This window comes from Plectropomus leopardus, chromosome 4 (genome assembly GCF_026936395.1).
Source record: "Plectropomus leopardus strain MGB_pleo_1.0 chromosome 4, ASM2693639v1, whole genome shotgun sequence".
Classification (NCBI taxonomy): domain Eukaryota; kingdom Metazoa; phylum Chordata; class Actinopteri; order Perciformes; family Serranidae; genus Plectropomus; species Plectropomus leopardus.
This window is the reverse complement of record NC_142179.1, coordinates 8844692-8857118: the sequence shown is the minus strand read 5'-3', so window position 1 is coordinate 8857118 and position 12427 is coordinate 8844692. Positions and strand designations below refer to the sequence as shown.

At 38.3% G+C, this 12427-nt stretch overlaps 1 protein-coding gene and 1 long non-coding RNA gene across 2 annotated transcripts; one reads left to right on the top strand and one right to left on the bottom strand.

Annotated features, from left to right (window-relative positions):
- The first annotated feature begins 710 nt into the window (after nucleotides 1-710).
- On the top strand, nucleotides 711-11783 carry LOC148189702 (uncharacterized). Its single transcript, XR_015776311.1, has 3 exons — nucleotides 711-848; nucleotides 1425-1587; nucleotides 11455-11783. It is a non-coding gene; the product is annotated as an uncharacterized LOC148189702 (long non-coding RNA).
- LOC148189703 (uncharacterized) lies at nucleotides 2858-4953 on the bottom strand. The gene is made up of 2 exons (XM_088076005.1): nucleotides 3980-4953; nucleotides 2858-3904 (listed from the first exon to the last, which is right to left on the bottom strand). The coding sequence occupies exons 1-2, from the start codon at nucleotides 4951-4953 to the stop codon at nucleotides 3382-3384; spliced, it is 1497 nt and encodes a 498-aa protein (XP_087932131.1). The 3' UTR covers nucleotides 2858-3381.
- Nucleotides 11784-12427: the final 644 nt, after the last annotated feature.

The window sequence follows — 12427 nt, the reverse complement described above, 5'->3', positions numbered from 1 at the left end:
CTGTACACTAAAATGTTTGTGTCTTAGTCATGTTTTTACCAGAAAAATGATATATTAGGCCTGTGTGTTTATTGTCAATGTGCTCTTGAATGTCATATTATCACGTTGCTCATTTAGCACTTGTTCACCTCTATGGATATCACTCACTGCAGCACTGAGGACGTTAAAAGAAGGGTTTTGTCTCAAAGGCTGTAGTGGGTTGTTAAGTGAAGCTGAGCCTAATCAAAAGGGGGTTTGCCTTTTCAAATCTGAATGATGAAGATGCTCACTTCATGCTGCGGAGGTGCAAGCATCTTCACAAAGAACTAATTTGAGGCGCAACCAGTGTCGGAGTGGAAGAGTGGTTGGAGTCACAGGTTTTTGTTTTAACTCAGCTTCCATGCAGGACTGTCCCCGATTAACAACCTATGCAATATACTCTCACAGTCTGTTCATTCAGACAGCCTCATGGCTACTGGCATTTAAATCACTATCGCATTAAAGTTATTTTTTGTGGCTGTAGTGTTGGATTCTGTGTTTTTCATTAAGTGGTCAGAAAACTACAGGCAGGAAAAGTCCACTGTTAAACTGCCTGTTTTGCTTTTTAATATCTGAGGTGTACTTGGTGTGCGCAGTAGCTCAGTTGGTAGAGTGGGAGACCCATAAACAGAGGCTACTTCCTCGTCGACCGGCCGCAGGTTCACTTTCGGCCTAGGCCCTTTGCTGCATGCCAAAAAGCAAGGAAAAGATTTTTTGATTGGTTGTCTATCGGCCAATCACGGTGTTCCACATCATCTAAAGTGGACTTCAGTGGAGCCTCACTCTTCTCAACAGCCATGGCAGACCATGAGGGAAGGAGAAAACTCAAGGCATGTTGAAGCCTTTTTATCATAATGTAAAAGTACATAATTTATGTTTAAACTGGTTTTAAAGTAAGAATGAGATGTTATATATCTTATACACATCAAAATATACATGAAAGATTTAACTTTTACTCAGGATTCTTTCATAAAATATCCAATGTTTGAATGTCACTTAAAAATGACTGAAGGAAATGCTGTTTAAATGGGAAAATACTGTTCTAATGTGATATATTAATGATATAATCAGTGTATAATGCGTCTTATCACTTATTTTCACAGAATTACATTGAATGAATATTATACACATTTTCTTCCAGTAGGTACCCTAAATCCTACCAACTAGATGTTTAAGCCAACTGAGTTTCGGATGCTACAGACATAACTGAGAGTTACATTTTTTTATTTTAGTGGATCCTTTGCAGCTTTTTTGTTTACTATATTATCACAGGTAGTCTCCCATGCTTTCACGTTAGCTCTTTCACAGTAAATGGCTGCTGACAGCATTGCTTTCACTGTGATCATTCACATTTATGGTGCTGATGTCAACATCTTATAAACGCTGTGTGTAATGCTGCGTTCCAGAGATCTTCTGACCTCCTACCAGAAAAACTACAGTGGGATGCCACTCAAAGTCGGAGTTCCTACTTACTGTGCACTGAGACAAGTCCATGCACCCCGACTTCAGCGGTCTGACGTCACAACAACGGCAGCATTATGGAGGCCACGGAGGCACACATTGTAAATGGTAAGAAATCAACTAAAAGGCAATGTATAATTGCATATATTAATTATAATAATACAGCTACTATCATAAAGTTTAACCTGTTCTGCATGCAAATTGATGTCAAAATATATTGCCAGTGTTATTTGGTAGCTGGCTGCAGTAAAAAATCTCTGAACCTGATGTTCTCTGTACAAAAGTTAATCTGGAAAGTGGTGAAAATTTTTAAATGTAAACTTAAAGTAAAATATGATAGCATCAGAACATATGTATATATATATGTATATACCTCGTGTGGAACATATTAATATTTATTTACAGTAGTTCAATATGGATAACTATTTTAACATTACAAATAATAGGAGTATTTCTTTAAAAGGAAATTGGAATAATACGTTTATAAAAGCAGACTAAGATATTTACTGCATTGTTTTTAATTTTATTTTTTCATTTATTGACATTTTTGCGAACAGTGTTTTCAAAATACTGCAAAGAAGAAAACAGGATAACTACTTATCCTGTCAAGGGTGGCAGGGGAGCTGCAGCCTTTCCCAGATGACATTTGGGTGAAAGGCGGGGTACACCAGACAACCATTCACACTCACATTCACATCTATGGGCAGTTTAGAGTCACCAGTTAACTTCACCTGCATGTCTTCAGACTGTGGGAGGAAGCCGGAGCACCCGGAGAGAACCCACGCTGACACGGGGAGAACACATGTTCTCTGCATGGAGGGGCCCATGGTTCAAACCACGCCCTCACCAGGGACCCTCTTGCTGTGAGGCGACAGTGTTGTCCACTACACCACCGTGCATAAAAGTGATCTAACACTTCAACTTTTTTTATTGTATGAAAACATACAGAATCATAACACCACAGTACAGTATCACACTGAGCTGTGAAATTTGTTAACTGGCAGACCCCCACTACCTAACCTACATATGCAAGTAGGACCCATGTGGATGGTAAATGGGATGAATAATGGGCCCTATATAGGACTGTCCAACAGTCCCATATTGGTCCCATGCCAGTTGCCTACTTGCCTATGTTGGGGCTACCTCATACAAATGTTGGCAGGGTGAGTATCACACACACAAAAATAATAAACAAAATACCACCTTGACAGGATAGCATAATCCATCAGATTGAGGTTAAATGGTCTAACAAGCCCATGGTCTCTCTGTAAAGCTGATGGAATCTGTTGAGTGAGTGTTCCAACAGATTTTAGGTCTCCTGTCATCTGGATAATAGTCTTCACTGTTAGTTTTTTTCTATAGCCCATAATCTCAAATCACATATTTACAAACCGCACTGTATGCTACAGCTTCTGTCCTTAGACCCTCGACTCGGATGAGGAAAAACTCCCAAAAAAATCCATCAGTTGTCAAATAGTGGAAGGAACCTCAGGGAGAGCAACAGAGGAGGGATCCCTCTCCCAGGACGGACAGACAGGGAATGTCAAGTGATTGGAAAAATTACAGTTGTACAGTGATATGAGATGGGCTGAAGTATGTCCGGAGATTTCGTTGCACATCGCTGAATTTGATTTGGAGGGCAACGTCAGATTTCAGCAGCTCACGATAGTCTGAGCTACTGTCACCGTGCCTCCTCCTCAGATTGGTGTATGCCTTTTCCAGATGCTGTAAAAGCCTTTGTGGTCTCTTCTGGTTGAGCCTGAGCTTGGTGTCATTCAGTACGTTTACATGATGTCAGAAAAAGTCCAATTATTGTGTTAGTCCGACCAATTCTCCCCCGGGAATTTTATACAGGGCCAAGGACACTAGTAACATTAAATGGCTTGATTGAGCTAGCTCAACTTATTTGGGCATGTAAACGTACTGAGGGACAAACTTGAGATGGAAGTTTGACTCTGGCAGCTGTTGTTCTTGGGGCCTGGAGTAAACTTCCTGAGCTCTCTGCAGAACCATGGCCAACTGGTGCTTTTCCTCCAGTATTTTAATCTGCTGGGTCAAAGCTTCCTTGAGTTCAATCCGGTACTTTTCACACAAGGCTTTTTCTTTTTCAAGAGCAGAGTTGATTTGCTCAACTTTCTGCTGCAATTCAGAGTTTCTCATTTTGTCCTCTTTTAAGGCATCTTCAAGTTCTAACCGTTTGGCGTGTTCTCTGATTGCAGCGCCCGAGAACCCGTCTACCATGCACTGGAGCCTGGTGATGGTGGACTGACTCTCAGTGATGATTTTGTCTTTCTCTGACATCATCTCCCTATAACATCTGTGTTCGACTTGAAGTCTGTCATAGTCCTTTTCCAGGGCACCGAATTTAGCCCTGATATCTGCATTCTCCATCCTGAGAGTCTGCATGTCGTACATCAGATGCTCTGAACGCGCAGATGCTTCCTTCAGCTGGTCACAATAGATGGTTAGAGGTTCCACTGCAGGCTGCTTTTGCAAAATAAGCTGGTCAACGCGCTTCTGCTCATTCTTGAGGGATGACTTTAGGACTTTTTCAGTCACCAGGCTCTTTTCTAAAGCCAGAGTCTTCTCAGAGAGCTCCTTCTCCAGGCTGAGGATCTTGTTGTATGCTCTCTTATACCGAGCCTTCTCCCTCTTAACGGCGTCCTCGAGTCCGCTCCCAGCTCCTTCCTGAAGCCGCTTTTGATCAGTTTGCTGCTCACGGAGAGCAGCATCAAGTTCGCCCTGCAGTCGTTTGTTCTCAGAGATAAGTTTTTGGTTCTCTTGAGTAAGACGATCCACATCTGCTTCCTCCTCCTGCTGTTTGGAAACAACAGCCTCAAAGTTCTTCTGGAGTGAACAGTTTTTACTTTGTTCCTCTTTGAGGGCTGAGATACAGCGGTTCACTTCCTCCTGCAAGGAGGAAACAGTTTTGTCTTTGTGTTCAGTGTCCTGTTGAAGATTTTGGAGATTGATGTACAGGGACTGAATTTCATGGTCTTTTTCCAGATTTTGCTCCTGCAGCTTAATGAGGCTCTCCTTTAGAGTGGAGAGCTCAGCACTATGTGCCTCATCACGCTCTGCTAATGCTTCAGCGTGCTGACAGGAGGATGCTTCCAGATTGCACTTGAGGTTATCAATCTCCTTCTTGTGCTCTTGAAGTTCAGCGGTCATTTGGGTGACTGTGCCCTTCAGCTTTGCTTTCCTCCTCTGGTGCTCTTTCTGTGACTTATTCAGATCAGCCACTTGTGCCCTCAACAGCTCCAACTCAGCATGAAGAGTGCTTTTTTCAGCTTGCTCCTTCTGCAGAGCTTTTGAAAGAGCATCTTTTTCTTTTAGCTCCTGCTTCCGGAGCTTTTTCTGCTGAGCTCGGGCTGTTTTTTCCTTCTTCAGTTCCTCTTCGAGAGCAGCTTTGGCTTTTTGCTCCTCCTCAAGGGCTTCCTGAAGAACAGCTAATTTCTTCGATCTCCCGATCATTAAGATCTCCCAGATCCTTCAGATCTTTCTGATATGTCAGTCTGTAAAAACATGCAACAGTCTGATTAGATGTTTACTCTTAAACAATGTGTGTGAAACTTGTGTGGCGACCATGACCAAACATCAAATGCATAACTCCTTTCATTTATATTTTTGATTGACTTACATAAAATTAATGTGTTGTTAGATTATGTTTGAATGAATGCCTATGCTCTTGTCAAAAGGGGGATGCAAGCATGGACGGATTACTGAATGGGCAACCAGGCACAGTGGCAGGGGCCCATAGTGTCAGGGCCCAGCCTGGCCATCACCTACAAAATGTAAATTCACACGACCATAGAAACACAAAATAACTAGAAAAAGGGGCAAAACCACCACAAAGACACACAATTGACTACAAAGAGACACAAAATTACCTCACAGAGACACAAACAACTTCAAGGAAATGCAACATAACCATAAAGAGACATAAAATTACCACGAAGACATAATGTAACAAATAAATAAAGGTAGAGCCAACACAAGGTCTATTTGCCTTGTTGAGGTGGTTGAGCCTTATCAGTATCAGCACCCAGGTACTCATTCTCTTATAATCCTGCCATGGAGTGGATTCAATTATTTTAAAACAGTATCAGTATCAGCTACAGTTTTTGAATTTCTAGCTGCTACGATGTGTGTTTGTGTAAACGTGTGTCTATTATCTTATATTATTTCATACCTCTTCAAAGGAAGTGTAATTGTAGTCTTCATTGCCATTGGAGATACAGGGCTGCTCCTGAGCCACATCCATAATCTCCTCAGGCTCCTCTACATACTCCCGAATCTCTTCCACTATGTCCTCCTCAATTTCTTCCATAAGGTCCTCTGCATCGAAAACGCTCTTAAAGGGAGAATTCCATGGGCTTGATTTTTTCTCCAGTTCCTCCTCAAGTGCAGCTTTGCCTCTTCTTTCCTCCATGAGGGCACGAGATTTCAGAAAAATCTTAGGTCTCTCGGATCTCTCAGATTTCTCAGATCTCCTAGATGTCTCTGATTTCTCTGATCTTCTAGATTTCTCAGATTTCTCAGATCTCCTGGATGTCTCTGACCTCCTGGATGTCTCTGATCTCTCTGATCTACTAGATCTCTCAGATTTCTCAGATCTCCTGGATGTCTCTGATCTCTCTGATTTTGTAGATCTCTCAGATTCCTCGGATTTCCTAGATCTCTCTGATACGTCGGTCTGTGAAACATATAAAAAATTATTTAATAAAGATGTTTACTCTTGAACAGAGTGTTTAAAAACATATATAGTGACAATGACCAAACATCAAATGCATAACTTCTTTCATTTAAATTTTTGATTAATTTATGAAATACATGTGTGTTTTTGGATTTTGTTTTGATGAATGCCTATGCTCTTGTCAAAAAGGGGATGCAAGCATGGATGGATTACTGAATGGGCAACCAGGCACAGTGGCAGGGACCCATAGTGTCAGGGCCCACCCTGGCCATCACCTACAAAATATAAATTCACACGACCATAGAAACACAAAATAACTAGAAAACGGGGCAAAACCACTACAAAGACACACAAATGACTACAAAGAGACACAAAATTACCTCACAGAGACACAAACAACTACAAGGAAATGCAACATAACCATAAAGAGACATAAAATTACCACGAAGACATAATGTAACAAATAAATAAAGGTAGAGCCAACACAAGGTCTATTTGCCTTGTTGAGGTGGTTGAGCCTTATCAGTATCAGCACCCAGGTACCCATTCTCTTATAATCCTGCCATGGAGTGGATTCAATTATTTTAAAACAGTATCAGTATCAGCTACAGTTTTTGAATTTCTAGCTGCTACGATGTGTGTTTGTGTAAACGTGTGTCTATTATCTTATATTATTTCATACCTCTTCGAAGGAACTGTAGTTGTAGTTTTCATCGCCATTGGAGGTACGGGGCTGCTCCTGAGCCACATCCATAATCATCTCCTCAGGCTCCTCTACATACTCCTGAATCTCTTCGACTATGTCCTCCTCAATTTCCTCCATGACCTCCTCTGCGTTGAAAATGCTCTTAAAGGGAGAAGTCCATGGGCTTGTTTTTTTCTCCATTTCCTCTTCAAGTGGAGTGTTGCTTCTTCTCTCCTCCATGATGGTATGAGATTTCAGAAATCTCTTAGGTCTCTCAGATTTCTGGTCTGCATGCTCCTGAACTCCCTTCTCAGTGAAGGGATTCTGTTGGAGCCATGAAAAGTCCTGGTTGTCCATGGAGAAATATCCTGATTCGTCGCTGTTCATTTTCTTATAGTGAAGAAGTGACTACAACTTGGTGATGAAGTAGCTTGAATGTAGCTTGGATAAGCCTGGCCTCCGATATCTTTTCACCAACTGATGCCTGTCTTCTGAACAGACCCTTTATATACCCTTCTCTGAAAAGAATTGTGATGTCATATGATGTAATTTAGACCTATAATGTCATAAAGGCAATCCCTCATGACATCACATGTCGCATGCACAGCAGTCCTTTATGACATCACATTCTGCATGCACGTGTTCCAATTCCACTGACACCTTCTACATTCCGTTTAAAGGGCCAGTTCACCCAAAATTCCAAAAATTGGGTATTTTTCCTTTCCCTTTTGATTTATATAGCCATGCTTGTAATTTTGCTTTCATTTGGCCAGTAAAATAAAATAAACACTGTCTACATGACTAGATACCAAATGAGCTGTGTGAGAAAGTATTTTTTGTGTGATCTGACCCTTTGAGACCTTAAAGGGCTTCCCACAATGTAACTCATGCATGGAGGGTATGGTCTTGTAATGGACCATAAAACAGGAGAATTTAGGAGATACTATATTTACAGATATGGAATCCAATAAAAGTATAAATAATAATAAAAGCATAATGTGTGTGTTTCCATACTTTTGAATGAGCTATTTATTGATATGATAATAATAAGTGTTATTATTATTATTATTATTATTATTATCATTAGCATTATTAACTAAATTTAAATTTTATTTGTCTATGTATCTATCTATTTATTTATGGATCAGGGTTAGGGCTGCTTATATGTGAATTGGGAGTGGGTCCTGGTCCATGGAGTCAGCCATGTTTTTACAGTAGCCCAGAATGGACAAACCAAACACTGGCTGTGGAAAGAGCCATTATTATCTTTGTGTATTTGCATCATCAACTAGTATTTGTTCATTCATTTATTTATTTTCTTTATTGGATTATTTGGAGTATCTATACTTTACCTGTTTTTTTATATTTCTGTCAACTTTCACTTTTACTTCCCTACATTTCCCCCAAGCATTTCAGTTACTCACTACAAAATAGAGAAGGACAGGAAGGGAAGAGGGGACAGATGTACCAACAAAGAAAGTGGGCGGTGAAAAAAAAGTTTTTGTTCTTAAAATCCTTTAGGTTGCAAAAAATACCTTTCTTTCTTGAAGTGTAAAGGTGGCTCCATTTAACTTTATTATTTAATATCATCACATTATATATTTCATATCATAAAATTACTTTTTTATACTACAGGCACTTTAAGATGTTAACTTAAGTAGGCTAATCCAAAAGGTGACTTAAACTTCTTCATCCTGCACTGGAAATATCAATAAAATAGATATGTCATCTTGGAGGTTGCCAGCTCAATCTGTGATAAAAAAAGTGGTCCTTTGAGGGAAAAAGTTGGTAACAATCAAAATTATTTAAGTTGTAATACTATATTTCACCACTAGATAGCATCATTTGCCACATCACAAGGACAACACAGGGCCACATTATTAAAAACATAGACAAAATTATATTGTGACACTTTTGTACTGAAATAAAGACATAATTTTGGTAGGAACAACTAGACATGCTTGTGCTTTACGTCATCTTTCCAAAAAAATATTTTAGCCAGAGTCTAATGGTTACAGCAAGCGGAGATAAATCAAAACCAAACACATTTATACATAACAGAAACTGAGCCAAGTCAGAATCAGGATCAGATACACGTAATCGATCCCTGAGCAGAAACTGTGGTTTGTTATAGTCGCTCTGATGTCAAGAATGGAGAATTATGGACAGTAGAAATAAGTACTTTTCTGATTTTAAAATATTCACGTTAGTGCTAATTGTTTCTAATTATTGTATTTCTATCATATATTTTTACACACTCAGCACATTATACCTATTTATAATTTCTGAATATTGTTTCTTATTACTATATTTTTATCCTATATGTTTTATACACTACACGCTCAGGACATTATACATATTTAGAATTTTTAAATATTCACATGCTAATGCTGAGTGTTAAATGTGTAAAAATAAACTATGTGTCTTATGCTTCAATACAATGCATAAAACTAGTATGTAAACTTAGGAATAGATTATATGTGTACAACAGATATTCACATAAGTAAGAACACTAAAATAAGAATACAATAAATACTATGTGTGTAACATTAAACCAGAAAATTAGGAAAGAGTCAAAACCTTGCAATGGTTGGATCTACTTACACAAGAGATAACTATTGAACAAGAATCAGCTCTGCATTAAAAAACAACAACAACAACAACAACAACAAAAAAACAAACAAAAACAAAACAGTTCAACAAAATATTCTCAACTATTACCCAAACTGCCTCGCTGCCGGTGAGCTAATGCCACAATCCCATATGAATGGAAACATACGCATGTAACTGGGAAACATTTATGTGTATGTGTGAGTATAAATGTGTATATAGTCAGACTTTAAAATATATGATCCAATCTATCCTGCAAAACTCACCTAAAATACATCCAACCCCTAACAGAGCATGACCCTAATTCATTTAATATAATTCCTTATTTTTAATATTTTTTCTTCTCTCCCTTTTTTCATTTCTTCTTTTCCTAACACACTTTAATGTGTTGATTATCTGTTCTCTCTTTTGTTAATCTGTAACATTTGAACATCTATTGCTTTTTCTTTATTTGTTTGTATTATTATTATTTTTTCATATTGTCAACATGTATGTGCACTAATTGGTGAGTAAAAGGATTTAAAAAAAGAAAAATAGAAATAAAATAAACATAAAACTTAATTAGTGTCTGTTACAGTTTGTTTTGTATTGACAGGTATTACCAGTGGTAGAATATAACTGATTAAATTTACTCAAGTACTGTACATAAATATGAATTTGAGGTACTTGTGCTTTACTTGATATTTTATTTCCATGCTACCTTATATACTTGTCATTTCAGAGGGAAATATTTTACTTTTTGCTTCAATACATTTTCTTTTTAATTACTGTACAAATTTAAAATTTTCCATAAAAACAAGAGTTTATAGAGAGTTAGTTTTTTAAAAGTTAGAGTTTCAGGGTGTTTTCAATTTTGTTTATACTTTTTTTATACTTTTTTTTTCTTATTCTTGTTAGATTTTTTTTCTATTCTTTTTTATGTTAATTTCTGGGTTGCGCACTGTGTTTTGACTTCCAACATAATGACAACCTGAGTTTTTTCTTCTTTGTCGTTTTCTGTTTTTCAAATTCTAAGTTTTGGTTAGTTTTTTATTCCGTATAATTCTGATATTTTTTGAGGTTTTTTTTTCCTTTTAAAAAAATGAGGATTGGGGTGCTTGTATCATTTGGGGTGATTTTTTTCTTTTTTTGAATATATAAATTTGAGTTTTTCGGCATGTTTTGTATGTAACGTAAGATTTTTCTGCATTGGGTAATTTTCTTATTCATACTTTAAGTACAGTTTCCTTATTGTACTCACCTACTTTGAGGTAGTTTTTCAAAACAGGACTTTTACCTGTCACAACACATTTTTAGAGGGTGGTATTAGTACTTTTACTTTAGTGTAGGATCTGAATACTTCTTACACCACTGGTTATTACCAGTATTACTAGTCGTCGTCTGGAAGGTAGTAACGCATGCTTGGCAGTGGTTGTCTTCTGAGGGCTGGGATGGTAATTACATTTCTATGGGCAGAGCGCGAACACACCACCGGTCCTCGCTGCACAGCACGAGCCGCTTTGATTTGTTTTTATGTATTAACTAACGTGAGACGTCTGGTGCAGAGATGGCAGTGAAAGTGAAAGTGCTGAGTGTCATTTAGGCACTGATTGGAAACATAAATCTGTTAGACTTACCACAAATGGTCCTTTAATGGTATTAATCATTATTGATTTCAGAGCACTTTTGATACAAAGTCACCAAATGCCTCAGATGAAAATTAGTTTTTAAAAGGGCAAAATTTAAATAATAATAATAATATTAATAATAATAATAATTAGGAAATATGTCTAGAAAATATTATAATATTATATATTCTAATTATGAATTTAGTGATAAGTCTCTGGAAATAATATACGCACTTTTTACTTGTTTCATTTTCTTGTTTATTTTTGTTTTTTTACTCTTCCTTTGTGCATATTTGCGCTGTGCTTAGGTTTCAAAGGGTTAAAGGCTGCTGTTGTTTCATAAATATCTTACCAGTGTGCTTTCTGTTTGTGTGAAGCGTTTGAAGACATGCTGGAGAATCCTCTGAACAGCACCCAGTGGATGAACGACCCCAAGACCGGCCCAGTCATGCTCCAAATATCCAGAATCTTCCAGACCCTCAATCGCACATAGAGCCTCCTGGTGGACTTCTGTTGGTATCATGTTTTGTAATTGAGAGGCTGGTGGTCGAAGTGTTTGTTCGGCTTTCAAACACATTACCTCTCTCTCCATTCACGCCTGCGAGGTCACTGTAAGTCAAGCGACCGCCTCTCAGTTCAAAGCGGACATCGTTTTATCTTGAGCTTCTTTAAGGATATTTATTTGACGTTCTTGCCTTTTAAACAAAACCTGTGCACTACAATGCTTCTCTCTTCGTCATGTCCTTACCAGAAAAATGATATATTAGGCCTGTGTGTTTATTGTCAATGTGCTCTTGAATGTCATATTATCACGTTGCGCTCATTTAGCACTTGTTCACCTCTATGGATATCACTCACTGCAGCACTGAGGACGTTAAAAGAAGGGTTTTGTCTCAAAAGGCTGTAGTGGGTTGTTAAGTGAAGCTGAGCCTAATCAAAAGGGGGTTTGCCTTTTCAAATCTGAATGATGAAGATGCTCACTTCATGCTGCGGAGGTGCAAGCATCTTCACAAAGAACTAATTTGAGACGCAACCAGTGTCGGAGTGGAAGAGTGGTTGGAGTCACAGGTTTTTGTTTTAACTCAGCTTCCATGCAGGACTGTCCCCGATTAACAACCTATGCAATATACTCTCACAGTCTGTTCATTCAGACAGCCTCATGGCTACTGGCATTTAAATCACTATCGCATTAAAGTTATTTTTTGTGGCTGTAGTGTTGGATTCTGTGTTTTTCATTAAGTGGTCAGAAAACTACAGGCAGGAAAAGTCCACTGTTAAACTGCCTGTTTTGCTTTTTAATATCTGAGGTGTACTTGGTGTGCGCAGTAGCTCAGTTGGTAGAGTGGGAGA

Coding starts and splice junctions, on each gene's coding strand:
- LOC148189703 (XM_088076005.1), bottom strand. CDS start 4,953: ATGATCGGGAGATCGAAGAAATTAGCTGTTCTTCAGGAAGCCCTTGAG. Junction 3,905..3,979: donor CAGAAGCGCGTTGACCAGCT/TATTTTGCAAAA, acceptor ATCTGCGCGTTC/AGAGCATCTGATGTACGACA.